The sequence below is a fragment of the Halichoeres trimaculatus genome, unplaced genomic scaffold (genome assembly GCF_033239565.1).
Source record: "Halichoeres trimaculatus isolate MK-OKI-2021-1 unplaced genomic scaffold, fHalTri1.1 fHalTri1_scaffold_5, whole genome shotgun sequence".
Taxonomy (NCBI): Eukaryota; Metazoa; Chordata; class Actinopteri; order Labriformes; family Labridae; genus Halichoeres; species Halichoeres trimaculatus.
In genome coordinates, this window is record NW_027437183.1 from 32366521 (window position 1) to 32391648 (window position 25128).

Here is a 25128-nt window from a genome sequence, read left to right on the forward strand (position 1 = left end):
GTAAATTCTAGTCCCACTGGATTCAATTTGTGGGATGCAGAAGAAGGAAGGAGGAGGACTGTAACTAGCGGTAACCAGGGCTCTGGAGGTAACCATGGATACCCCAAACATTTGAAGAGCTGAACTGACATTTTGATGGGTGTTACTGATGTTGCTGATGTTGTCAGTAGAAAAAGGCAGAGGACATCAAAATATGGTAATTTAAAGATGAACAGCACAGCTGTTACAGTATGAAGACCAGAGTCCGTCTGTGAGGCAGTGGATACATTCAAGGGGGGAGGATGGAGGTCAGGGAGGTGACATGTTTTTACAAAAAAAGACTGTTTCCATTGAACTTTTGTGATAAACGTCAATATCCAAACTTCTGAAAAACCACCACATTAGCAGTTGAAATTTAAGAGGTGAAATTTGGTGTTTCCATTACCTTTTTTTTTTATTGCAATTTTTAAGTTTTGCACAATTCTTGGTGTGATGGAAACTCGGTTAGCAAACTCTTACCTCAGCCTCTATTTGGAAGACGTTTTTGCTACTGTCTCTTTAAGGCTCCCTGTTCCACAAACCCCCTACCTTCTGATTGGCTGACTTTCAGAGGCATGTAGGGGGTGGAGCTAAGAGCCAACCTTGGTGTTTGAGGCCTGCACCTCCAATAAGTCTTGGATCAGTTAGGAGTTTCCTGATGACCTCATGATTTCAGCAAGCAACAGTGTTTTGATCAGTCTTTAGACAGATTCAGGTTTTTTTTTTTGTTTTTTTTTTTACAACATATGAATAAGTAGAGGTTTGAAAATCCACAAACATTTAGTCTGGACTTCCAGAATAGTTACTTTGTAACTATTTTTAACACAATGGAAACCAAAATACCCCCTCTTTAATAACCCATCATAGACACTCTTGTTTGGTATGAACCCAAATATTAAGGTTTTGCTGGAAACTGTGTTCAAATAAGACGCGTAACACTCAGGTTGTGGCCTCATTTTACTCGTGCATCATAAAAAAACAGGCCAGTTTTTAACATTTACACATTTCTCCAAGACCCTGTATCCTTAGGTTTAGTAATGCAGCTATAACCTCTGCCTTCTTTCTCTTTCTTCATCAGTAAAACCTGATCATGCAGATCACAACTTTCTGTATAATATTTACATCCTGGAAAGTTTTAATCAAACAGTTTGTATAAAACACCCTCACAAACAGATGCCATGGAATTGAACTTGAAATGATTTTGACCTTGGATCTTCAGTAACATCAGCAGCACCTCTCAGCTCCACACCTCTCAGAGTCTTCAGTAAAAGTTTGACTCTGTGTTAAAGTAGAAATGCTGCTTCATAGCTATCCAAAAATTTGGGGTGAAATGAATTTCAAATTTTGAAAATTTGAGTTAAGTCTTTTAGTTCAGAATTCCTTGCATATGAAATCAAAGATGAGCCGAATATTCTGGATGTTTCCAAAAGCTGAATGATAAAACCTAACCCAGAGGTAGGGACATTTTAAAAAATACACCAAGTCTTTTTTCAATATTCTCTATAAAAAAAACAACACACAATATATTTCACTTTAGGTTAAGAAATGTTCCATTTCTCACCAGTAAAAAAGTTGCCTTTAAAATAAGGTTAATAAAAAGCGTAAAGCGTAATGTTAGTTTCTCTCAGTGCTCGAAATGTTCTTCATGCTCGTCACAGAGCTGCAGTCACAGCCAGCCCAGAGGGAGCAAACCAAACACTTGGTATAAAAAATGTTTCTGTAGTCAGCAGCTCTCCTCTCAAAATAAAAAGATCCTCCTCGTCACCAGCAGGTGGCACTGTCTCATACCTTTGGTGGTGGTACCGGCCTCAGAGCCTGGAGGACAAAGCAGAGTAGAAATACAGAGTGATCTTCATTTACTCATTATTTGTCTTTCTCTGTGACAGAGAAGTGGTAGAAGTGATTCTCATCCAGAAAGGGAAACATCGGACAGAGCTGTGTGTGCTGACCATAAGTGATTTACAGGAGAAGCTTAAACAACAGGAGCTCCCTTTAAAGAAGCACTCTTTGAAACACACCTGATCGAAATTTCAACACCAGTTGGGAAAAGGCTCAAATTCACATTTTACACTGTTTGATCTTAAAAAGATTATAAGTAGAGTTTCAAAATGCATAAAGAAAAATTGGTCGACGTGTTTGGCCAAGAAGTGAAACAGTCTGTTCATCAGCTGATCAAAAGTTAAAGACCACAGCCTTTAAAAGACAGAAACTGCACAAAAATGTGGATTCAGTGTTTCACTCGTCATGACATCCTGATGGCAAAGGCTTGAACGTGGTCGGATTGTTGAGCTGCATAAGTGGGGCTTCCAATAACACGCCATCTCTGCTGAGGTTGGACTCAGAAAGACAGCCACTTTGGATTTCTTCAAAGATCCTGAGGGTTAGGGAACAAAAAGTCCAGAGGTAGACCCAAAACAATATCACCAGCACTGAGCCAGAGGATTTGACTGGCTGTCCGTCAATACATGGGACAATCCTCCAACCCAGATTGAGGCCATTAATGGTGCTGACTGCAGACCACATATGAGAAAGAGGAACTTTAAGAGCAAAAACTGTCTTCATAGGCCTCTTCAAACTCAGACTTCGGACTTTCTCAGAGAGCAGTAAACATGGGACACTGAAAGGTTAAGAAAGTTTGATTCTCTTAGGAGAAAAAACTGAACCTTGACGTCGTGACGGCTTCAACGTTACTGACATGACCAGGAGATCCCACTGGAGATGTTTTCACTGTGCCATCATGATCTGGACCAATCAATGGACCAATGGAGCTTCAGGTTGGTGAGGGGCGTCAAACGGCGGCTGGCTCTGTGGAGATGTAGCAGAGGGCCTCCTTCATGACTGAGGGCCCTGGTCTGTGTGGTAATGACTGGGTTTTTCAACAGGACAAAGGTCCTCTCCCAGAGGAATCAGCTCACTCTTTAGACCATCCTGATTTCCCCTGATCTAAATCACTCTGACAACATTTGGGGATGGATGGAGAGGGACGTTTACAGAAATGGACATCAGGTCCAGACAGGGGGCGATCCTCCATGAAGACATCTTCACCACTTGGAGCAACGTTCACAAAGCCTCCTGGAAACACTCACATCAATGTGCCCAAAAAATTTATAAAGTGATCAAAAAGGGGGGTAGAGCTCCCTATTACTGAGTCCTTTTTATCAAACTCTTACTTCTGTCTTATGGGGGGTTTTGAGCTATGGTCTGCAACTTTGGATCAGCTGATGAACAGACTATTTCACTTTCATAATGGCAGTGGCGAACCGTAAGTACCACAGCTGGGCCTTCACCTCAGCCCTCACAGCCCAGACAAGAAATCGTCGCGGAAAAAAGTAGTTAACAAAAAACATTTTCATTGAATAAATAAAATAAAAAATAAAAAAAGAGGCTTTACATAAAACAATGACTAACATTATTAAGTGAGTTTACAAAAATTACTAAAATAACCTAAAATGATGAAGAAAATGTCTTTAGTTATTATCTTTGTCAATCTGTGTCATACATAAACTCGTTACTTTTACCCATCGAGAGTACTGGCAGGCTTCCAACACTCCTGAATATGGAGGGAGTCTCCCATTTTTTAAACCCCTTCTCTGGCTGTTCTCCTGGCTTGTGATTTCTCCTGATTGTCCCCCCACTTTAAGTATGCTCCCGTGATCGCTAATATTTTTTGAAAGTGAATCAAGTCCCGTACTTGGGCGTTATATCGAAAACTCAAAAACCATCCACCCCCTCTCTCTTACTTGGTTTGATCCAAAGACGCTGCAGGACACCTCAGAGACGGAGACAGATCACTTTGCTGCACTTGTTGATGAAGAGTTTATCAGAGCCCTAGCTGTTTTCTATCTTTCTTTTTTGGTGTTGACATGTCGTGAGTTAAACTAACGTAGCTCTGCTCTAACGTAGCATCCTCTTCAATCAGGAGAGTTTAGAGCAGCGTGAATCATATAGTAAGAAGGCTGACTCTAAAATAGTGAAACGTGTGTCGTTATGAAGTTGTGTCTGTCTTCAGTGAGTGATGCTCATACGAGCTGCGTGTGTACGCGACAGCGCTCTCTCTTTAGAACAGGGGAGAGTTAAGGTGTAGGAGACTGACTGAGCCAGTGAAAGAGAGGGAGAATTCAATCCACAATGTCTTACACAGTGCCCGTGATAGATGAAGTATTAAGATATATCCACTCGCACAAGCATGACCAGATTAAATTTTTACTCGCACACGCTGAAAAAATGCTAACAAGTTAGCCACAACTTCGCTCTCATCTTCTGCCATTCCTCTCACCGCTCTCACCACTCTGACCACTGTTCGGACTTCACGAAGGCCTATGCTCTTCTGTTTTTGTCCTGCCCCTCCAAAAATCAAATCGGCATTGGTCAATTTTTCTGTCTCTCTCCAAACCAAAACACAGCCTGGCCTTCGTGAAGTCCTAACCACTTAACGAGCCAGCAAACTGGGCTCTGATAGAGATAACATGTTTCAAGACAGTAACCCTTTCTTTGCTGAAGTGAACTTTGCTGTACACTTAATTTTAAAACTTAGATGATGTATTAAATGTATTTTATTCAACTAAATGAGAAATTATATATAGAGAGATATATGATACAAATATTTTTTGGTCCAGATTTTTTAAGGCCTTCTCTGAAGGCCTAGAAGTCCCTGAAGGTTCCCCACTGCATAATGGTTTGCAATAAATTGGTTACTCAGTTATTTTCTGTTTCACTTCCATTTCTTCTTTTTGCATTCTCAAACTCTACCTAGAAGTCTCTTAAGACCCAACTGTGCAAAATTTGTTCAAATTTTCTACTGGTCTTAAAATTTTGATCAGGTGTTTGTTTTGTTTGACAAAGCTGCTTCAACCTGTTTTTTTTTCTGGTGAAGAAGAAACTTCAGCTCCTGTGTTTAAAACCAAGTTTCTGTCCAATCAAGATAAAAATTGATCTTATATCTTCAAACAGAACTTTGTTTAAATGGTTTTGTTTCATAATTCAGTGTGTCACAGTTGTGTAACTCCTCTAATGAGTCAGACCTACCTGGCGTGCAGCTGCGTAGGCCTGGCTCTGGGGTTTGGGTCTGTTTCCAGCTGGTGGTGGTGGAGGAGGAGCTGTTTTTGGCTTTAAATGTCCACCCTGTAATTTCCACTCTTGTTAGGAGATTCTCTTAAAAGTAATGAGATTCTTTACTTTGCGTGTTGCTCTGTAAACACCTTACCTGTTGCACAGGTTGACTGGGAACCTGCACCCTGTGCGGCTGGTAAGCAGGGCTCGCTTCTGGGCGGCTCTTCTGGGTGTGTGCGCTGTTAAAAAAAAAAAACAACCTTCTGGTTTCTGAGGTTTAAAGGGGGGAGTTTATGTTACCTGAGCTTTTAAAGGAAAGGGTGATGATGATGACGTACATTGGTAAGGTGGGACTATGTCGTTTCTTCCAGATGAACCCTGCCACTCCAACTATGAGTCCCAAAGTCACAAGAATGACCGCCAAAGCAATCGCAACAGCTAGTCCTGCAGAGAGGGAACAGAAAAGTTGAGTTCACAACCTGTGGTTTAACTTCAGTCCACGTGCAGCAGAAAGTCGACATGACTTCCAGCAGATTGAGTCGATGAACAGCAGCAGGACGGACTGACCCGTTGAAAGACCTTCCTCCTTGGAGGTGCAGTGAGGAGGGACCCACCCAGGCTTGCACTGACACTCACTCCTGTGATTACACACCTGACGAGCAGAGCAGAAACAGTTTCAACGGCCTGAAGCATGAAGCATTGGTGGAAAATGTGCCTGACTTGAACTTTGTCATCGTTTTTCAGAAGTAGGTTAAGAAACATGGCCTGGAGGTGTCCCATCAAACCACCAGCTTTGAATCAACACATAATTAGACTGAGGTGAACTCACAGGTTGGGACAGGTGCTGACTTGCTGAATTTCCTGTAACACTACGAAAACCCGACTTGGTAAAGGTCATTTTGGGATTTCACAGATGAAAATATGTGGTTGAGAGGGAGATTCTTATCATGGACGTGTGCCCCAAATCAGTCAGCTTACTAAAGACGAGACCAAAGATGTTTAATTAGAGTTAATATTGGAGTTTTATTGGAGTTAATCGAAACGCTGACTGAGTCATAAAAAGACTGAGATGGTTTTGGGAACATTGTGATTCATCTGTCCCGGCTGTCATGAAGGAACGATGTCTTCAGGTTAAACAAACAAACTAACGTATTTATACAGCAGCACTTTGCTTAGACAAACACAGGACCAGACATACAGGCTGCTCTAAAAATGACTGATGAAGCAGAGTATACAGGCACAACTTTACCAGCATCAGTCGCCTTGAAGAGAACAGTCCTATTTTAAGTTAAATAAAGATGTTCTTCTGACGAAGTGTTGCTTAAGTTTTGACCTTTTATGGTCACAGGTAAAGACGATCAGTAAAACACAGAACATCTAAGGTTGTGCAGTTAATTAGATGACAGCCTGTCTGAACTGGTGTGTTTTTAACACCTTTATGAAAACAGATGATTCTGCAGATTATCAGGATGTGGGCGGGACATTTACAGCTTCAAAACTACAACCTGGAAGGATCTGACAGCTCTGTTTCTAAAGACCTGAGGGGATGAGTTGGCTGATGGGTCTGAAGTAGTTTAACTGGATAATCTGAGGCTGTGGGGGGATCCCAGAGACCCTGAACAGTGATAAAGATAATAGAGGTAAAGTAACTCCTCAACAGTCTCTGACAACTGTTCACAGATTATTTCAAAAGCTCAGGTCTCATCTTTGTAACAATTTCCACATATTTGTTTGCCCATTTTCTTTTGTAATATATTTTTTTAATTGTAAAGAGACTTCATGGACACCTTGTATATTTATTCTAGTTTCACTTGTCATATTTTGCGACCTTGCTTTTTGTTTATTTTTGTGGTGAAGTTTTTCCAGAACGTCTAAGCGCTGAGGAAGTCTGACCTGTTTAACTGGTGTAACAGGTCAAATTATACCCCCAGTCCAGATTATACCATGCCCAGGGTAGATAATACTCCAGGTAGGTGTACTTTGACCTGGGTCATTTTTATTCCTCTCAGGCTAGATGTACCCCCTCCATTATATCAGCAGATTTGCTCTGTGGCAGTGTTGAGCATCTAAAGCTGGTGATATCTGCAGCCTAACTGCAGCCTTTGACTCTGTGGACCACGATACCCTAGTGGCGGGTGTTGGTGGTACGACATTGCTGTGGTTCAAATCATATCTGGCTGATAGGAGCATGAGTGTAAGCCTCAGTCCACTCAGAGTCCAGCCCTGCCCCCCTGCTGTATAGGGTTCCACAGGAGTCGGTTTTAGGGCCCCTGCTTTTCTCTTTAGCTGTGTTTCCACCAAGCAGTACGGGTCAGTTCAGTACGGTTTGGGACGGTTGGGGACAGTTAATTCTGATCACGTTTGCGTTTCCACAGCAAACTGTGCCCTCTCGTGGTGGGCGGCGTGTAAGCCGGAAGCCGCAGCTGGTAAACAATAGCGCGACGCCGTAGCAGCTTACCCCGCTATTAAATCCAACGAAGAAGAAAACGCGACACAATAAACAAAGAGCACGGATGGAAGACATGCAGCATTTCGTCCTCTCTGTGATTTTCATGTAACTCTCTGTTACAAAGTGCAATCAAGCTTCGTTTCAGAGAAGTCTGTGAGCCGCCAGGAGAAATGCAGCCGCTGTCGGGGTAAGTGACGATTCTTTTGACCAATCAACGGTCTGCAGTGTGTTGCTCCACCTCCCGAGAGCAGATCAGTTCAGTCTGGCACCCATACGAAAGGGTCCCAAAAAAGTGGGACGGCTCGTCTCGGTTTTTAGGGATCCGTCCCGGGATGAGTCAGTGGAAACGCCGCTAAAAGCGCACCGTACCGAGACGAACCGACCCGGACTGCTTTGTGGAAACGCGGCTTTTGTATTTACTGCCCCTGGGCTCTATTCTTAAAAAGCATGGCATCTCTTTTCACTGCTACGCTGACGATAGTCAGGTATATGTGCCGCTGAAAAAGAATGACACTTTCTCTACAACAACTCTTCTGGCATGTCTTGAACTTTTTGTCTTTGCCTTTGTCTTTGAAATTTTAATGTGAAAAAACAGAAGTAATGGTGTTTGGTCCCAGTGGCCCTTGTGACCCCCTTCCTGATGACTTGGGCCCTTTAGCAGACTATTTAAAGCCAACAGTGTCAAACTTGGCTTTCAAGATGGACAGTGATTTTAATCTGGATCGGGAGATAAGCTCAGTGGTGAAGTCCAGCTTTTTTCACATAAGGCAGATGGCAAAATGGAAGCCTTTTCTTGCACAATTCTCGTTTTTATTACATCTCAGCCGGATTACTGCAGCGCACTTTATCTGGGAGTCAGTCAGGGCTCCCGCGCACGTCTCCAGTTAGTGCAGAACGCAGCCGCTCGGCTTCTTACTGGAGCAAGTACACATGACTCCCCTCCTGGCCTCCCTCCACTGGCTGCCTGTGCATTTTAGAGTCCATTTTAAGATTTTTTTATTTGTTTTTAAATCTTTAAATGGTCTGGCCCCCGTGTACCTCAGAGCTCTTTCACCCCCACGCCCCTTCTCGGTGCCTCAGGTCAGCTGATCTGCTGCTCCTTGAGGTACAGAGATTAAAACGAAAGCTCAGAGGGGACAGCACTTTTTCAGTCTCCACACCTTAAGTTGTGGAACAAGCTCCCCCTCCACGTAAGACGAGCCCCCCTCACTGTCTCAAAACCCATTTTTGTTCTTCGGCTTTTAACCCAGCCCGAGACTCTGCTCAGGTTTTAGTGTTTTATGGTTTGTTGTAGTTTTTTTTTTGACTTGTTCATTGTTTTAAATTATTTTTAGAACAATTGTAACAACTATTTTATTACTTACACCTTTGTTTTAATGATTTATTTGTCTTATTTACTTGTTTATTCCTGCACTACTTTTATGTACAGCACTCTGTTTTAGCTGTGATTGTTTTTAAGTGCTTTATGAATAAAGTTGAGTTGAGTTGAGTTGAGATGAGATATGCAGGCAGTCTGCCATGGGTCAGCATAAAGTCAACATGTGTGTTTAAGTGTTCATTCTCAATCATCTTACTTTCTACATCCTTTATCTACATTTTAACGATTTAACAAACTCTAAACTGAACCCTGACATGGGTTGAGACGCTGACATGGGGACTACTTACCCCGTGTCCGGGACATTTCGCTGAGCAGTTTGTGTTTCTGTACGCAGTCTCGAGATCCATGCACTCATTCTGGCTGCAGACCTTAAAACAAAAACACATCCAAGCTGATTTTTCTGTTTTGTCATGGTTGGGATGTAAAATGAGTGTGATAAAGAAAAACAAACATCAGACGGAGCTCTTACCTTTCCATCACCACATTTAGTCCCAGTGTCCACCTGGCCGTAGTCCTTAGTGTGGTCCCCAAAGAAAGACGCCTTGCACTGACCGAATTTGACCATCCGACCGTAGTTTGGGTTTTCCTGACCGTTCTGACAGAAGAGCTTTCCACAAAGAACATCCCTACGAAAGCAAAGAGAAGTTATGCTGACTCTGAATCCCTCACTTCAGACCCTACTTCTACAAAAACATGAGATTTTCATTCAACACTTCAGACCTTACGTCCTCAAAAAGAATGAATTTCAGGGTTATTCCTCATCTTTAATGTTTCTTTTTTGTTTCTGTAGACTCACTGTTTCTGGCAGGGGATGTACTGGTTGTCTGAGGGACGTCTGCAGAAGGCGTAGTAGGTACCTCTGGTGTTCTGGTTGTAGCAGTGCTGACCGGCATCTGTAGCTCCTGATATCAGAAGATTGAGAGGGTATTTATAGAGTGACGTCTTTAATTTCTCCCTTTTTGGTCCTAAACTGTGATACGAAGGAAACAAAACACCGTGTGGACACTCACCATAACCATACATCTTGATGCACTGGTTTCTCCTCTGTGGACACTGGCCGTTGAAGCAGAATCCCAAACCTCCATTGCATACAAGACCATTCACAGCAAAGACGTCTTCAGGACAGGTGGCACGCTCCCCGTCACAGTACTCAGGCAGATCACACTCATCCTGCTTCATGCGACACTCCCTGGTGCGAGGCGAGATCTGTACGGTACAGTCCAGAGAAAGAGACTGTGAAAACTGGTGGTGGTATTTTAACACCTTAAAACCTGAGGTCCTTCAAGGGGACTCTGAGTTTGCTCCACAACAAAAGGCATAAAAATACTTGAGTTTACTCTGAGCCAGTGGCATGAATACCAATGGAGACATCTCTGAACTAATTCCCTTTTTTATGACACCAGAGACCCAAACAGAGGCCAGGGCTCAAAGGGTTAAGGAAGCAAGTCATGGCATGTGTGTAATATTTGAGTTCTTGCAGTTAGGGATGGGCATTTCAAGCATGTAAACCAATCGATAGTCAGGGGAAACTATTTGATGATGAATCGACGAGTCACTGCCCGTCTCCTGAGTGCCTACCTCTCAGACTTACATGATGCTGATCCAGCAAAGTTTTTACATGACCTTTTTTCAAATCAAAGAAGTTCCTCTTCGAGACTTCCTCTGCTTGACTTTGCTTCTGTTGTTTTTAATCAGCAGCTTTGAGTCTTTCCAAGAAAGGAAAACAGTCACAAGAGCTATTTGATTCTTCAGAAATGAACCACTATTTGAATATTTGAAAACCCTGACCTAGCCTTACTCCAAAGGTTGTATCAAAAGTTGCATCCAGTGCCCTGGAATGTAATAGAAAGACTTGCACAAAAGTTTCGCATTAAGTTGTTGCAACATGCAAAACATCACCCAGCAAACATTTTACTCACCATACATTTCTCACAGCACTCGCCATCGGCACACTGAAATCCCTCCCGCAGGGCGCAGGTTGTGGCGTTGCAGCATGGGTTGGTGCATTCCTGAAACAACATCATAGGTTACATCAGGTTTTTGGTTATACTGGGACAGAAATATTCCTGTTGTTTCACATCTAGATAGTTTCATTCAAGATTACACCACTGGCTACCATCTCCTCGTGGGCTGTCCTGTGGGGCTGTCTGGCTCTGGGGTTGGACTCACTTAGTCCTGAGTTAAAAAACAGAGCTGCTGGCAGGCTTCATGGGAGATGATGGAAAGAAATTAGGAGCATTAAGAGTGGGATAATGTTTTTAAATGCCTCAAAAGAGAGAAGGACATCAGATCACAGCGCCTAATCCCTTAAAGACCTGAATGAGCGGTGACACCCAAACTAATTCCTCTCTAACGTTTGCCATGAGACATGAAAACTGATCAGTGAGATGTAACCTTTACTATAACATTTGCCTGAGACGCCCAATCAAAAACATAGCTGCATTTGGAAGTTTTAACACCTGAAGTTAGTTTTATCTACTGTCAAGAGTTTTTTGTTTGTACACGAGTCGAAGGATTAAAAGTCTTGGCCCATAAAACCTGAAATGGGTGATTGCCAAATGACCTACAAAGACAACAATGAGATCATCCAGATGTTCATTTGTCCTATTTATGTTCCTGGTTTCAAAACACCGTCAGATGCACAAACAGGTGTGGACAAATTCAGGGCTTTGCATACCACTGGAAGTAACGCTCCAGTTAAAACAAGCTGTTTGACTGTTTGTTTGATGGATCTGCTCTAAACGTTAGTGAAGAAGATCTGATGGGCATGTCTGTACATCAGCAGTCTGCAAGAACAATTTTAACTCCACTGATAAATGTCAAGAGACCGTTTCTGGTTGGGGCATACCCCGGAAATTTTATTTCATATCTAACAGGGTATAATAACAGGGTGCTGGGCACGCAGGCAGCTCCAGGGTTTCTCCCATTCTCCACACACTCTGTGTTCATATATGTTTTGGAAGGGATGTAACTGAAATGTAATTTTCCCTCAGAGATCAATAAAGTATTTCTGATTTCTGAAAAGTGGATCAAGGAAGTGGAAAAGTTCAACTTAAAAGACAGGATTGAGAAATACCCAATGTAGTTTTTAGTTTTATCACAGTGGATGCTCAGGCTTAGTTCACAGAAACTGCAAAGAGATAAATATTGATACCTACTGGTTGTGTTTAAAGAAAGGGTGTCGTACTTTTTTAGTCTTTATCTTGTTTAAAAAAAAATCCCTACTAAACAAAAAATATGTTTTTAAGGAAAAAAAATGTCTTTAGATTCAGAGTGTTTCTTTTTAGGACAACAGTAATTTGTGACCATCTTTTATTCATAAAACTGTAAATTGTGAACAAAAATTGAGTCAGCTTAGAAATATTACTGATAGAATTATAGTCTTTAAAGTTTGTTATTGTTCATTTAAGAAAGTCTCACTTAATTCCTGTAGTCTGCTGTCTTAAAAATAGGGTGACTGTGCTTTTTGTCAGGCTTTATGATGATCAAAGCTGAAAAAAAAAAGTATTTTCTCTCACTGGTGTTTTAGAAAACCCTTTTTTCAGTCTCTTTTTGAAACACTTTGTTTTAGGTGCTGTCTCTTTAAGGCTCTCTGCTCCACAAACTCCCTTCCCTCTGATTGGTCAGCCCTCTGGAAGGCTGTCAGGGTCCAAGTGGCTTTCACAAGTCTACACCTAATCATAATAGTAATGAAAACAGTATGTTGTACTAATAATGTGATTTAAACTTGAGGCAAATCTGAAAATGCTAGAAGAGAAACCTTAAAAATAACATTGTATAAACAACTCTAAACGAATAGAAAACTGTAAAAACTGAAAAAAGATGAGGGGATTTATTTGAAACGGGTTTTGGTCCTTTCTGTGGTGCCTTCAGATGATCAGGGAGGTCACAGCAGAGCTGAAAGCTCGCTCTCCAAAGTGGAGACAGTTGTTAAATGCTGGTGATGTTTGGTCTTTAATAATGACAGAATATCAGCAGATCTTGAGATAGTGGTTGTGAGGTGGTGCTGTGTAAATAAAGATCGATTGAGTAAAAAGCGTGATCAGATGTGTTTCTACAGACATGTTCAGTGTGATCCTCATCGGGGCCGATTTTAACACCAAAGTCAGTGGCAATTGATAATAAGCCTGAGGTCAACATCCAGGATCCAGGAAAGGACTTGTTGTGTCTGTGAGATGACTGGACCTGGTGAGGGTGTCTAATCATCAAACAGACCAGATTTATAAACACTGTACGTTTCCTCTGGGGTTAGGAAACAAACACATTCAGCTCAAACATTAGGTCTCAGTTTGATAATATTCTGCTTAGTTACCTCCACAGTGCCACAGTCACACTGCTCTCCCTTCTCCACGAAACCATTTCCACAAACTGGAGGGGAGACAAGGCTGCTGTACACAGGTTTGTCCAGCATGCAGCTGGGGCTTCGGCCCGTCAGGTATTTCTCAAAGCTGTTGGTGCTGCAGCTGCTGAAGGTCCGGGGAGTATCCCAGCTGTAGAGAGGTAGAAAAGAAAGTTTGAATGCAGAAGTTATGCACACATAGCATGAATAGATTTAACCCAAGCACCTCATCAACTAAGAAAACTGTGATATAGTCCAGCACTACACACAGGCTGTATAAAACATGGGTGTGGTCTCTGCTATGTCTGTTCCTGATGCACAGTAGAGGAGCCAATCGTTGGCGGAGGCCATAGTGGACACGATGTGTGCTTTGAGCTTCGTTTCGTCAAATCAAAAATCACCCCCATACAGTGTGTGCAGATAGCGAAATCAGCAAAATTAGCAAAATTAGCGTTTCAGACTAAAGCCTTTTTTTGAATTGATTTGATGAACAGCAACTTTTTGCACTTCCGCATAGCCTTCTTTTTTCTCAACTGGACATTTCCCCTTGATACTACATTTCAAGAGAAACTTCTGAAACTTCACACAGCCATATACTACAATAGCACTGGTGTTTTCTAGTGCCTGTAAAAAAAAACAACAGTACCCTTTATTACTTATACTTTTGGTAAATTTAAGCTACAGTGAACTGATAAATTGCATGCTTTGCTTTCATAATTTTGTCCTCTAGGACTGGAATAAGTCACCAGTTGTTGTCCCTGGATCACTGTAACCTTCTGATTGACTTGTTTCTATGTTTGACTGAGGTGTTTACGTGCTCTTTCTTACCTGAGTGCTGCTGCCATGATGCAGCTATCCCCAGAACAAGCACAGCCACTGGAGTCATCGTGGTTCATCCCTAAGTTATGGCCCATCTCATGAGCCAGAGTAGCTCCCACTGCAATCGCCCGGGCGGTGTGATCCTAAAAACAGAAAACCAGCTGTTAAACAAAAATGTATATTAACATCATTTTATTAGTCAAAATATTGACTGTAAAGTGACGTGTGTCAGCTTCCTCATAAAGACATGAATTTCATCAGTCTGCTTTGTTTCCTATTTCTCTTACAACAGTGATTTCTACGAAACAGGTTCCTCCGTTCTCATGGCTGAGGGACGAGACAAGTTCCTCCTTACAGCGGTTATATTTCTAAATGTTTGACGTCATCATAAAATAGAGCACACTTCCTTTTTCAAAAATAGGTCATAAGACCTCATGTATTGAGTCGTATTCTCCTTCCAATATCAGACCAACTGACAGATAAATAGATAAACTGTAGTCACGTCAATCTGGCTTCTTTGCACTAACAAATCTGATCTGCTTGTACTTAAGAGAGGAAATTGAAAGTAACCAACCCTCCAGGTCTACGGCTTCTACTTGGATCACCTAGCAAGGATTGTCAACATCTTGTCTCTCAGGGGTTTTTGAAACAGCTGAAGAGGTCTAGAACGGTTTGAGACCGCCGTCCTTTGGGGTAGAAGATAAAAATGGGAATTGAAACTCCTGTGTTCAGACAGTCACATTGGCACATGATGCGTCTGTGTGCCACATGTCCGTCACTGATAAACTGTGGTTGACTGAGTGGGAGGTGGAGACACATGGTAATCCGAGTCCTGGTTTAGATTTTGCCCACAGTGTGTGACCAGCTGGGTGGCTTTGTCACCAGCTGCTCTTCCCAGAAGCTTTACATGTGACCTTGGGTCTTTACCTCACTGGGCTGCTTTTCTTGATGGTCAACTATAAACTGGCATAGTGTCTATGACATCACCCATCTGTTTCTGATACAGAGTTTTGAAGCCCATCATTAACAGGGGGCGTATTGTTACTTCTGAACTTAACCTAACTTTGTTTTAGTTGGGGTTAGGTAAAGTGGGGGGCTTCAAGCCTTTATGCAGACAGGCACAGGGTGCCCGCCTGGCAGCCAGGTCAGCTGTGCCCTGATGGGTAAGCCTCTCAAAGAACAGACTCTCAAAGATTTGCAGTTACAATACTTCCTCGGGAGCTTCATATTTTAAGACCAAAGCAAATAGGGAAGCATTTCTGTTTTTTAAAAACACAAAGACACTCTGTCTTTACACAACTAGACACCAGTTTGATTGACTGCTAGCAGCGACAGATTACACAGGGCTAATGTGCCTCCAAACAACTGGAGCAGAATGTCAGGCCTCAGTGCTTTACCCGGGTTTATACAGGTAAATAGTTCATGATTTATTTTATAACAGCAAAGGACCGACTGTTTTCCATTTCCAGAGATATTGAAATTTGGACATCATGTTTCAAAATGATCAGACAAAGAAGCAGGAGATGGTTAGTTTTCTATTTCTCACTTTCAGCAGCATCAGCACAACCTTCTGTATCCCATGGCAGGTCTCAGCATGTAACACATCTCAGGTATGCTTGATATCTTTCATACGCCAGAGACCCTACGTGCAAGATACACAACAGCAAACCACAGAGGGGGGAATGCTAGCACTCAAAACAAAGGATTAGTGTTTGTTTTGTAATTTAACACATTAGGCCATCTCGTGTCTTATCCAGTCCAGACTAATGTCTAAAACTGCTGTCAGATTATAACCTCAGTTTTAATGATTCAGTGAGCACCTTTACTGTTGCTAAATGTCTTGATCTGGGTGAAGTATAGTAAATATTTTTAATATCCAACTGGACTTGAAGATGTGTTAAAGTGTATTCTGACACAGTCTGAACTAAAAACTTTTTAAAAACCTCCACAGGTCTGTCATCAGGCTCATTTTTCACAGCCTCAGAGCACAGACCCAGACTCCAGGCTGATAACCAGTGACCTAAAACATTTGGTGGTGCAAAAAACAGATCTGAACCTTACCTGTACCACGCCAACAGAGTGACTTGAGCACAGAGTCCCCACGTAAGCCAGACCCACAGTTGCTCCCTCAAAGTCAATAGCACTGAAGAAAAAAAAAAAATACCCAATGAGAAACTTTTTATCAACACACAAACTGTCACACAACCGAAGAACTGTTGATGAATCCTTTATGGATGGGTTGAGGCTCTCTTTAAGCCCTGATCCATAAACAAAGGACACTGAACAGAATGTGAGACACATTAAAGAAAAACTGCTTCAAGTGGTCCAGGGTCCAAAAAAGTTCCTAAGAAAGGATGGATGTAAGGATGGATGGGTAAATGGATGGTGGGAGAAATGAACAACTGGATGGATAGATGAGGAATAAAGAGAGGGATAAATAGATGAGATGATAAAAGCAAAAATGGATAAATGGATGAAAGAAATGATGGAAAAATAGATAAGAGGATGGATGTTTGAATGTATGGATAGAGGGAAGGATGGATGGATTTGAAAAAGGATGTTTGTTTTTTTGAAATCTGTAAATTTGGGATGGATGGATGAAGAAATAGATTAACAGATAAATGGGTGATGCTAAATGGGTTAATATAATGACAGATTGAAAAATGGATGGATAAATGGATGAATGGATGGAAAGTGAACTAATGGATGGATGGATGGATGGATGGATGGATGGATGGAAGGATGGATGGATGGATGGATGGATGGATGGATGGATGGATGGATGGATGGATGGATGGATGGATGAGAAAACGATGGATGGATGGATGGATTGATGGATGAATGGATGGATGAGCGAACGATGGATGGATGGATGGATGGATGGATGAATGGATGGATGGATGGATGAGAAAACGATGGATGGATGGATGGATTGATGGATGGATGGATGGATGAGCGAACGATGGATGGATGGATGGATGGATGGATGGATGGATGGATGGATGGATGGATGGATGGATGGATGGATGGATGGATGTTTGTATGGATGATGGATAAACTTATTGATGATGCTTTAATGGGTTGATATTAAAAAAAGGATGGATAGATTGTTGAATGGATGGATAAATGGAGGAATAAATGGATGAGTGAATGGTTGAATTAATGAATTTGCAAATGGAGAAGTGAATAGATTGGTGAATAGACTGATTAACAGATTGGTGAATGAATAAATGCATGGATGGCTGGATGGACTGATAAATGTCTTTTGGTTTGAAACCTTGAACCTTTAAAACTGACAGTTTTTCTCTTTGACCTTTGCAGAGCGTGTTCTGACCTGATCATATGAGCCATGTCATGTTTCTTCCTTTTCAGCAGGGTGGTGTCTCTCCAAGTCCGGAAATTTCCAAGGTTGGTGCCAGCTGAGTTGACAACAGTGATCTGGTCCTTATGTGACCAGACCTCCAATCCCACCAGAGCAATAAAGGTTTTCAGAGGTTTGTATGCCTGTAGGCGACAACAGCATCATCAGTGCAAAGTTACTCTTCATGTAACTCATGTTCTCTCATGTTGAACAGACATGTTAGAGGAAAGGAAGTGGTTTGGCTTCAGTGTCAAAAAACAAATATGAAACACAGTTTGTCTGACTCACCATGTTTACAAAGTTGACAATTTCAAAGATTCTCTTCCTCAGCTCTGCTTCGTCTCGCTTCATCTTCACATACTAAAGAGGATCAGATTATATTCAGACAAAAACAAAAACTCATTTTCCTCTGCAGCTAATAGATTTTACATTAATCCACAGGTTGTAACGATACACTTTGACCAAAATAATTCTGAAAAAGGCAGGAAAACTTTGGTAATACCACAAACTGTATCAATATTAGCCAGAAACACAAACACAGCCTCTGAACTTTGTGGTTTTCACAGTTATCTCAGTGAGATTTTCCTACCAAACGGTTGTCAGCAACAATGAAGAGCTCTATGTATTTCTGCTGGTGAAGCAAAGATAGACCCTGAAAAGAAAGAAGAAAGAAGAAAACAGTTTAGAGAGGTGTGAAGTTTCCTGTGATATCATTTTAAAGACATTTTTTTGTAGTAATGTAAAATAATTCATCTTTCTGCTGTCTCTGATTCCACATTTAATCATAGAACGATCCTTAAAGAACAGAAAGGTGCTCTGACAGTGTGCTGTTACCCCTGATCTGGATCGGCTGCGGCTTGTTGGGGGTTCAAAGTCCAGACTCCAGCTGGTGTTGGTCACTCCGCACACCGCAGGTGTGGGGTTGTTGTTATTATTCACTGTCGTCACCACATGATCTCCCTCGTCGCTGGCAGAGAGGGGCTCGATCAGGTACTTCTGCTCAGACGTTCTGAAGTAACCCCTAAATCAGTATGATCGCAGTTAGTTTTTTTTCTCTCAGGTAAGCTCTCTCCTGTCCTTTCCTCTCTTTCTGTGTGGTGATGGAGGATTTAGGTACAGCAGAGAGGATTGTCTGAAACCTTTACTAAGAACCATTTTACCTAAAGTCACCTGGATTAAAGTCATTTGGGAGGCACAAAATCTACTTAATTTTCACAATTAAGAGCAGGAAGTGTAGAAAATTAAAAAACAAAAGAAAAATCAAGTGAATACTTATCTAGAGTTTCTTTTGTGTCTTTATGAAACTGTATGTTTTTTTTATTTTTTAATAAATTTGCAAATAAAAAAATGTGTAATGTCATAAATTTGCAGGATTTATGAAATTTCAAAGTGTGCAAACATAAACAAAAATGCCCAAAATTTTGAAATTTCTAAACCTGCCAAAATTGTATATATATGCAAAAATAATCAAACAGTTGTTATTTCAAATATTTGCCAATTTTCCAAAAATTGTAAAAAAAACAAAAAATTTAAAAATGGAATTTGAATATTTAAAAAATTTCAGAAAATAAAAAAATCTGAAATTTGTAAAAAAAAAAAAATAATAATAATAAATAAATAAATACAAAAAATAAAAATAAAAATAAAATACAAAATCTTTAAAAATTTGGATTTATTTTTTATTTGAAAAAATGTCAAATTGAAATTCAAAAGATTTGGAGAAGAAAAATGTAAGAAAAAACAAAAATTCTTTGTTTGAATAATATTTTGTTAGAGCTACAAAGAGCCACAAAGGAGTCAAAGGGCCACATGAGGCTCCAGAGCTGAAGGTTGCAGACCCTTGGTTTAAAGGTTTGAGTGCTCACCTGAGTCCATCACAAGTGCTGATGCTGACAGATGAATTACTGTCATGCAAAATCCTCCCGTGGTAATAACAGTGGTCCTGGCAGAGAGATAAAGTAATCAGGTGTCATTTTTGTCTATTAATATCTTGTAATAAGACATTATTCTAGTGAATGTGGCTCATATCAAGTCTGATGGGACATAAACACTGGCTTATATTCCAGTTTTTGCAGTTTGCATTGGAAACAGAGAAGCTGAGATAAACATAACTTACGATGTCATTGGGGGTTGTGGTGACCTGCGTCCCGTCTTCTTGGTAATACGTCTCAGTGTACCCTTCAGTTAGTAATTCACTGATGATGAAAAGTGATGAAGAAGAAGTTTTAATCACTGTTATATTTTACTTCATGACACCATACGTTGTCTTTGACACACTTCCTGTGCTCCTTATAGCTGGGACTTTTTTGTGGTGGTTAACTTCTTAACACCAGATTTAGATGTGGTAAAACAAAGTCTGCACCCTGCAAAGAAATGCCTAAAACCTCACATTTAAAAACAACAACATCAAAAAGTGTGTAACGCCAGACAGTTCAATCTGAGTCTTCTTTAACACCAGGTTACTTTGAGGATTGTTTTATAACAGAGAAGTGTGAGATGACCGTCTGCTGCCAAAAGGAAAGTTAAACTTACTTATTTTTTTCAAGTTGCAGTTCAATGTCTCTTCCTCCCACAGTGATTGCATAATTCACAGTTTCAGGCCGAAGTTCCTGCCAATACAAGTAAAAGAGAAGGTGTTTTCATTTATTCAGTCTCATGAGACTTTGTTTTCTGTGGCTTGATTTAAGAGCACAAGAAATGACTCTAAAAACGACATTAAAACTGTAGAGGGATGAAAAGCAGAATGTACCTCTATATGTCTCTTTCTTATGGTGTGTAATCTAACCGGTCGAACAACCTCAGAGTCCTCAGAAGTATGACCATGGCTTCCTGTAGGGACACAGATGAGACATGACATCCTTTTATGGTGACAAACATCTGAGCTCAGCAGCACAGTTCATGTGTTCACATAATCTTTACAGATGAACTGATGATTAGTAATACTTTCTGACTAATAAGCTCACTTTGAAACAGGATATAATAGTCAGTCAGTCAGGGTTATTTATAGGTGTGTTTTTACGGTCAGTGATCTGTTTAATATGAAACTGTTGCTTTCATATTAATTTTGACTCAAATTTCTAAATTTCATAGAAAATTAAAATATAGAGCGCTGGGTCCAAACCGTTGTTAAAAGACAAATTTTCCCCTCTGCTCTATTTAACTAAAGCACTGGTCCTTTATCAGTCTTGTCCATTTTAACTAGGGATAGACCGATTAACGGCCCCAATATTTGGCATTTTAAAGCATATTGGCACCAACCTTTTTTTTTTTTTTTTAAATCCAGCGGCTGATAAGAAATTAAATTTAGGACTGTGTTATTTTGTCCCCAATACATTTGTGCCTCTCTGTCTTCAGTCACTTCTCTGTTTGTAGCATTGTCCACCCACAGTACCATCTGATTGGTGACACGCAGAGCCATTTGTTGGAAAACTTACTGTAGGAAACTTTTAGCGAGCTATTTATTTTCTAATAGTAATTATTCAACTTTATAAGATAGCTTCAAAAACATGCTCAAAGCCGTTTAAACAAAAACAAGTTTTGGAATTTGTATTATCTCAATTTTGACGCCAATATTTTCACTTTTGCCGTAAATTAATATCAGTCCTTAATATTGGTTACTGGCTTCCTTGACTACTGATAATTGGTATCAGTATCATCCCATAAAAAAAAAATATCGGTGGATCTCTAATCTGAACATTACATTTCTGTGATATTATGACCTGTGTAGGTGTTCAATCCCTGCTGATGAAACACACACTTCTGCAAACACACACTACCAGCTGGAACAAAATGACTATAAGACAGAAAGACTTTAAACAAAAGTGCTAGCGTTTAGGCAAAACACAATCAGAGATAAAGTTGTCGAGCTGTTTTGTGTTATTTTATGTAACCTTAATTTTTCCATCTTTATTATTAAACCTGTCCTTTTTTTTTTCCAACACTGTTCTTATGGTGTGCATGTGTTTTATGTCTCCTGGGTATCTTGCCTTATTTTTTTCTTTTAGTGTATTATATATATATATATATATATATATATATATATATATATATATATATATATAATAAAAAATTAATAATAAAAAAAAGTTGTTCCGTCATGTGTCTGTTGCATTTTGGGACTCATTTTGTTTTTATCTGCAAATTGAAACTGATCATAAACTAGATATAAAGTCAATGAAATAAAGACTTATATACTAACAAGGGGTTGACTTAAATTTCTCCTTTGACACATTTATTATAATTTATTATAAACAGATTATTGTTGTTATTTCACCAAACAATAATTTCTAAACTCTTCCAGGGTTAAACATTTGTATTCATTCATTCATTTATTACCACCAGCTCAGGTCTTTGAGTGGATTTTTATTGTTATAATATAAAGATATATTCTATGTTACCCACTGAACAAAATGTGTGGTTGGAAGGGGAGGAAGTGTCTAGAACAACTAGCACAAACTATTTTATAAGTTGCCCAAAATATTCAGACGTATTTGGTGCTAGGACTGACGACTCATGCTCTATGCTTTTTCTCTGGATAACACTGCAGCCTACCTGACACGGTAGAGTAACAAGTATTTCATATTTAGACTGACTGAAAAGGTGTTATGTTGAGTATACAGAGTATATCAAATAAGGACTTGGTCTCTGTGATGTCACAGATTTGTTCAGGGTCCATATCAAAAATGTTGAACTCAACCCAGTTTAGTTTGAGTCAGGCTGAGGCATAGAGGTGGGTCTTTACTCTCTTTGCAGACAGCTACAGGGTGTCCACCCGTCAGTCGAGTCAGTCATGACCTTATATGAGCAAAACTCACAAATGAAATAACTTCTAAAATTGTATTTCTGATCAAAAGATTGTCTCTGAAATGATGTGTTTGTGGTCTTTCTGCAGAAAGCCTCAAGCAGAATATCACAAAACTACAGTTTTTACTTTTCACATTCACTTCATATTTTTTGACTGAGGTTTGTCGCTTAGTCTCATATTAGAAAAATAGAAAAGTTGACTTCTCACTGAACCTAAGAGCATATTGTTTTTGTAATACTGAGGGGAAGGGTTGTGTATGTTACATAGAAAGAGTCACTGAACTGCTCCTGGCACTGTGCCATCAGTGTGTGAACGGGTGAACATGACATCAATGCAAAAGCTCATTTGTTCTGTCTACATCTTATTCTGTCCATCTATTTCTTATTCTTCATATTAATCAGCTCCTGAAAAACAGCATCATGTTCAAAATACCATAGTCTCTTAAATTCGATCTAAGGGGTGACATTTCAAAGAGAAACTGCCAGAAAGGAAATGACTGTCACCCTGAGTCATGGTCAGGTGTCAGGCAGGTACGCAGCAGCACCTGTTGACCTTGTTTGATCCAAAGACACATCCCACCCAGGGTGCCCCAAAATTAGCAATGTGATGACAGTTACTCCAATAAAAAGAGAAGTTTATGAAAGTATAGAGAAGCTGCTTTTAATTTAAGATAAAAGTGGACAGAGACACACTGTTAGTGGACAAGAGTGTGTCCACAGGTAGTTTTATGATGCTGGAGTGGATGGCTTTACACTCACAGAGTATCCGTTAATACATAACAGCCTCGTTAATCTAGTCTGTGGTATAAATGATCAACCCGTCTCTGTTCAGGCTATAAATCATTGTGTGGAGGAACAGAAACTCTCACAGTGCTGTTAAACGGAAGCTGATAATGAATAACTGTGGTGATCAATAACCCACTGCGCTGAGAGACGCTGAAGTGTTCCTGTGACTTACCTTGAAGCTGGGATGATGCACACGAGATGAGGAGCAACAAAAGGATAGTCTGTGTCATTGTCCAGGTGAAGGCTGTCACTCTGAAGAGCGGAGCAGAGTTGTGATCAACCTTATCACACTACCTGCATGTAATGTTGCTGTCATGGAGAGGCCACACCTTTGTCTGCTCTCCTGGACCTGTCACAACTACTTCCTCATTGACACAACAGGCCTCAACACACCCCTTCTTCTCTTCAGGATTGCAGGAGGAATACCAGAGAGTTTGGTGTAGAGTTTCAGGTCGTGCTCTGCTATCTCAGTGCTCTCATGCTCTGACAGCAGTGGTAAACTCTCAACATGACAGAAACATTTCTGACACTGGATTGTGACATTTTTATGATATAGATAGATAGAAAAGACGAGTATAGAAAAATTTCTCACAGTAGATTTCCTACCTTGGTAAAGATGAGCTTTAGTCACTTCCTTTTTTGCAAACAAGCCACAAATCAGCAAAATGAATCATACTGTGGTGTTGCCGACGACTGACTCACCGCACTTATGCCATAACATAAATTCATAAAGCACTGATCACATTGTCCTTACAACATCATCAAATTTCTAAACTTTTGAATGGTCCTGACACTAAATTTGGATCTCTAAGCTGCTCTGCTCCCACCCCTTCCCCTCCGTCACTCACCCACATGCTTGGTGTCTCAGCAAAGACGGCGCGTCAGAAGACAATAAGGCCAATGTGCATGCTGGTTCAGTGGCAGACCAGGACAACTAAGGACACCGACTCGAGTGTGTGTGGTTTGGCGGGTGGAGCATTGTGAGTTTAACACAAAAAATATCAAACAGTAGGTTTTCTTATGGGATCAAAGAAGTCACTGAACATGAAAACAATTCAAATTAGTCTTTAAATTAAAATGCAGGCTGTTTTTTTAAAACAAATGTTTGACTTTTTACAAATATTCCAAAAGCACACACAGTAAGTACGGTGCAAGGTATCTCTGTTTTTAAAAAATGAAAATAAAATCAATATTGATGAGAAATTTGGGAATGTCACAAAAAGTTATTTATTCAAAGAAAAATCCAACTCTAAATTCCTCTCTAAGGACAAAATAATCCCCCAAATCTACTCAGATGTGTTGTATTTTCTCTTGATTATAAGAGTGAGTTTCTTAAGGTGCTTTGCTCGTAGAAAGCTGTATTCAGGAAATATTCTAATGATGCAAAGCTCTGTGAATATTGTTAGTTTCACATCTGTAACCCGTGAAAGGACATTTAAAAACAACATCCAGGAAGTTTAAACTCAAGAGCAGCTCTTATAAGAGTAAGAAAGAGTATTTTAGCTTCACATTTCACTCACATATCAGAGATACTGGGATCAGATTTGTTCAACAGGACTGTTGTTATATATTTTCTCATCGACCCACCTGAATATGAGTGATTTAAAACAGATGTTTCTGGATTGAGTTTGTATTTTCAGGCAGACCCTCTTCCATTCTTTAACAGAGATTGTATTGTGTGAATCCTCACTCCATGTCAGTGATCATTCTGCATTCTTGCTCTTAAGGGTTGGTTTGGTTTAGTTTGGCTGTGTCAAAGCCAGAGGGACATTAAAAGGCTCTTGTCTTATTAAAACGACATAAAGAATCTATGTTGAAGCAGTTTTACAAAGCCCCACCACATCCTGATATCACATCACCGAGGACACGACCCCCATGAACAATTCTCCCACTGTGGCTGAAATGACCTTGCTGCACTCTCACCCTTATGCTCTCAGGACAAATGATGTTGCACCCTCGATGAGGACAACAGAGAGTCCTGAATTTAAAATAAATATTAATTTAAATAAATTATTATTATTATTATTATTATTATTATTATTATTATTATTATTATTATTAATAATAATAATAATAATAATAATAATAATAATAATAATAATAATAATAATAATAGATGAATAAAT

The 25128-nt window shown here is 40.1% G+C and overlaps 1 protein-coding gene across 1 annotated transcript; it reads right to left on the reverse strand.

The window, feature by feature from the left end:
* Nucleotides 1-974: 974 nt before the first annotated feature.
* On the reverse strand, nucleotides 975-23808 carry adam28 (ADAM metallopeptidase domain 28). Its single transcript, XM_074670635.1, has 23 exons — nucleotides 23609-23808; nucleotides 23175-23254; nucleotides 20163-20242; nucleotides 19946-20022; nucleotides 19530-19608; nucleotides 19279-19355; nucleotides 18248-18434; nucleotides 18003-18065; nucleotides 17702-17773; nucleotides 17387-17556; nucleotides 16114-16195; nucleotides 14062-14195; nucleotides 13207-13384; nucleotides 10814-10903; nucleotides 9905-10100; nucleotides 9691-9796; nucleotides 9364-9520; nucleotides 9182-9262; nucleotides 5635-5719; nucleotides 5406-5511; nucleotides 5222-5306; nucleotides 5044-5139; nucleotides 975-1833 (listed from the first exon to the last, which is right to left on the reverse strand). The coding sequence occupies exons 2-23, from the start codon at nucleotides 23230-23232 to the stop codon at nucleotides 1801-1803; spliced, it is 2292 nt and encodes a 763-aa protein (XP_074526736.1). The 5' UTR covers nucleotides 23233-23254; nucleotides 23609-23808; the 3' UTR covers nucleotides 975-1800.
* Nucleotides 23809-25128: the final 1320 nt, after the last annotated feature.

What these genes read in the sequence shown, in the direction of transcription:
- adam28 (XM_074670635.1), bottom strand. Translation starts at nt 23,232, where the DNA reads ATGACACAGACTATCCTTTTGTTGCTCCTCATCTCGTGTGCATCATCC. An exon ending in AGTGCTGTGAGAAATGTATG is followed by an intron (nt 10,101 to 10,813) that starts GTGAGTAAAATG and finishes TGTACCGTACAG; the next exon opens with ATCTCGCCTCGCACCAGGGA. An exon ending in CCAGTCAACCTGTGCAACAG is followed by an intron (nt 5,140 to 5,221) that starts GTAAGGTGTTTA and finishes TGGAAATTACAG; the next exon opens with GGTGGACATTTAAAGCCAAA.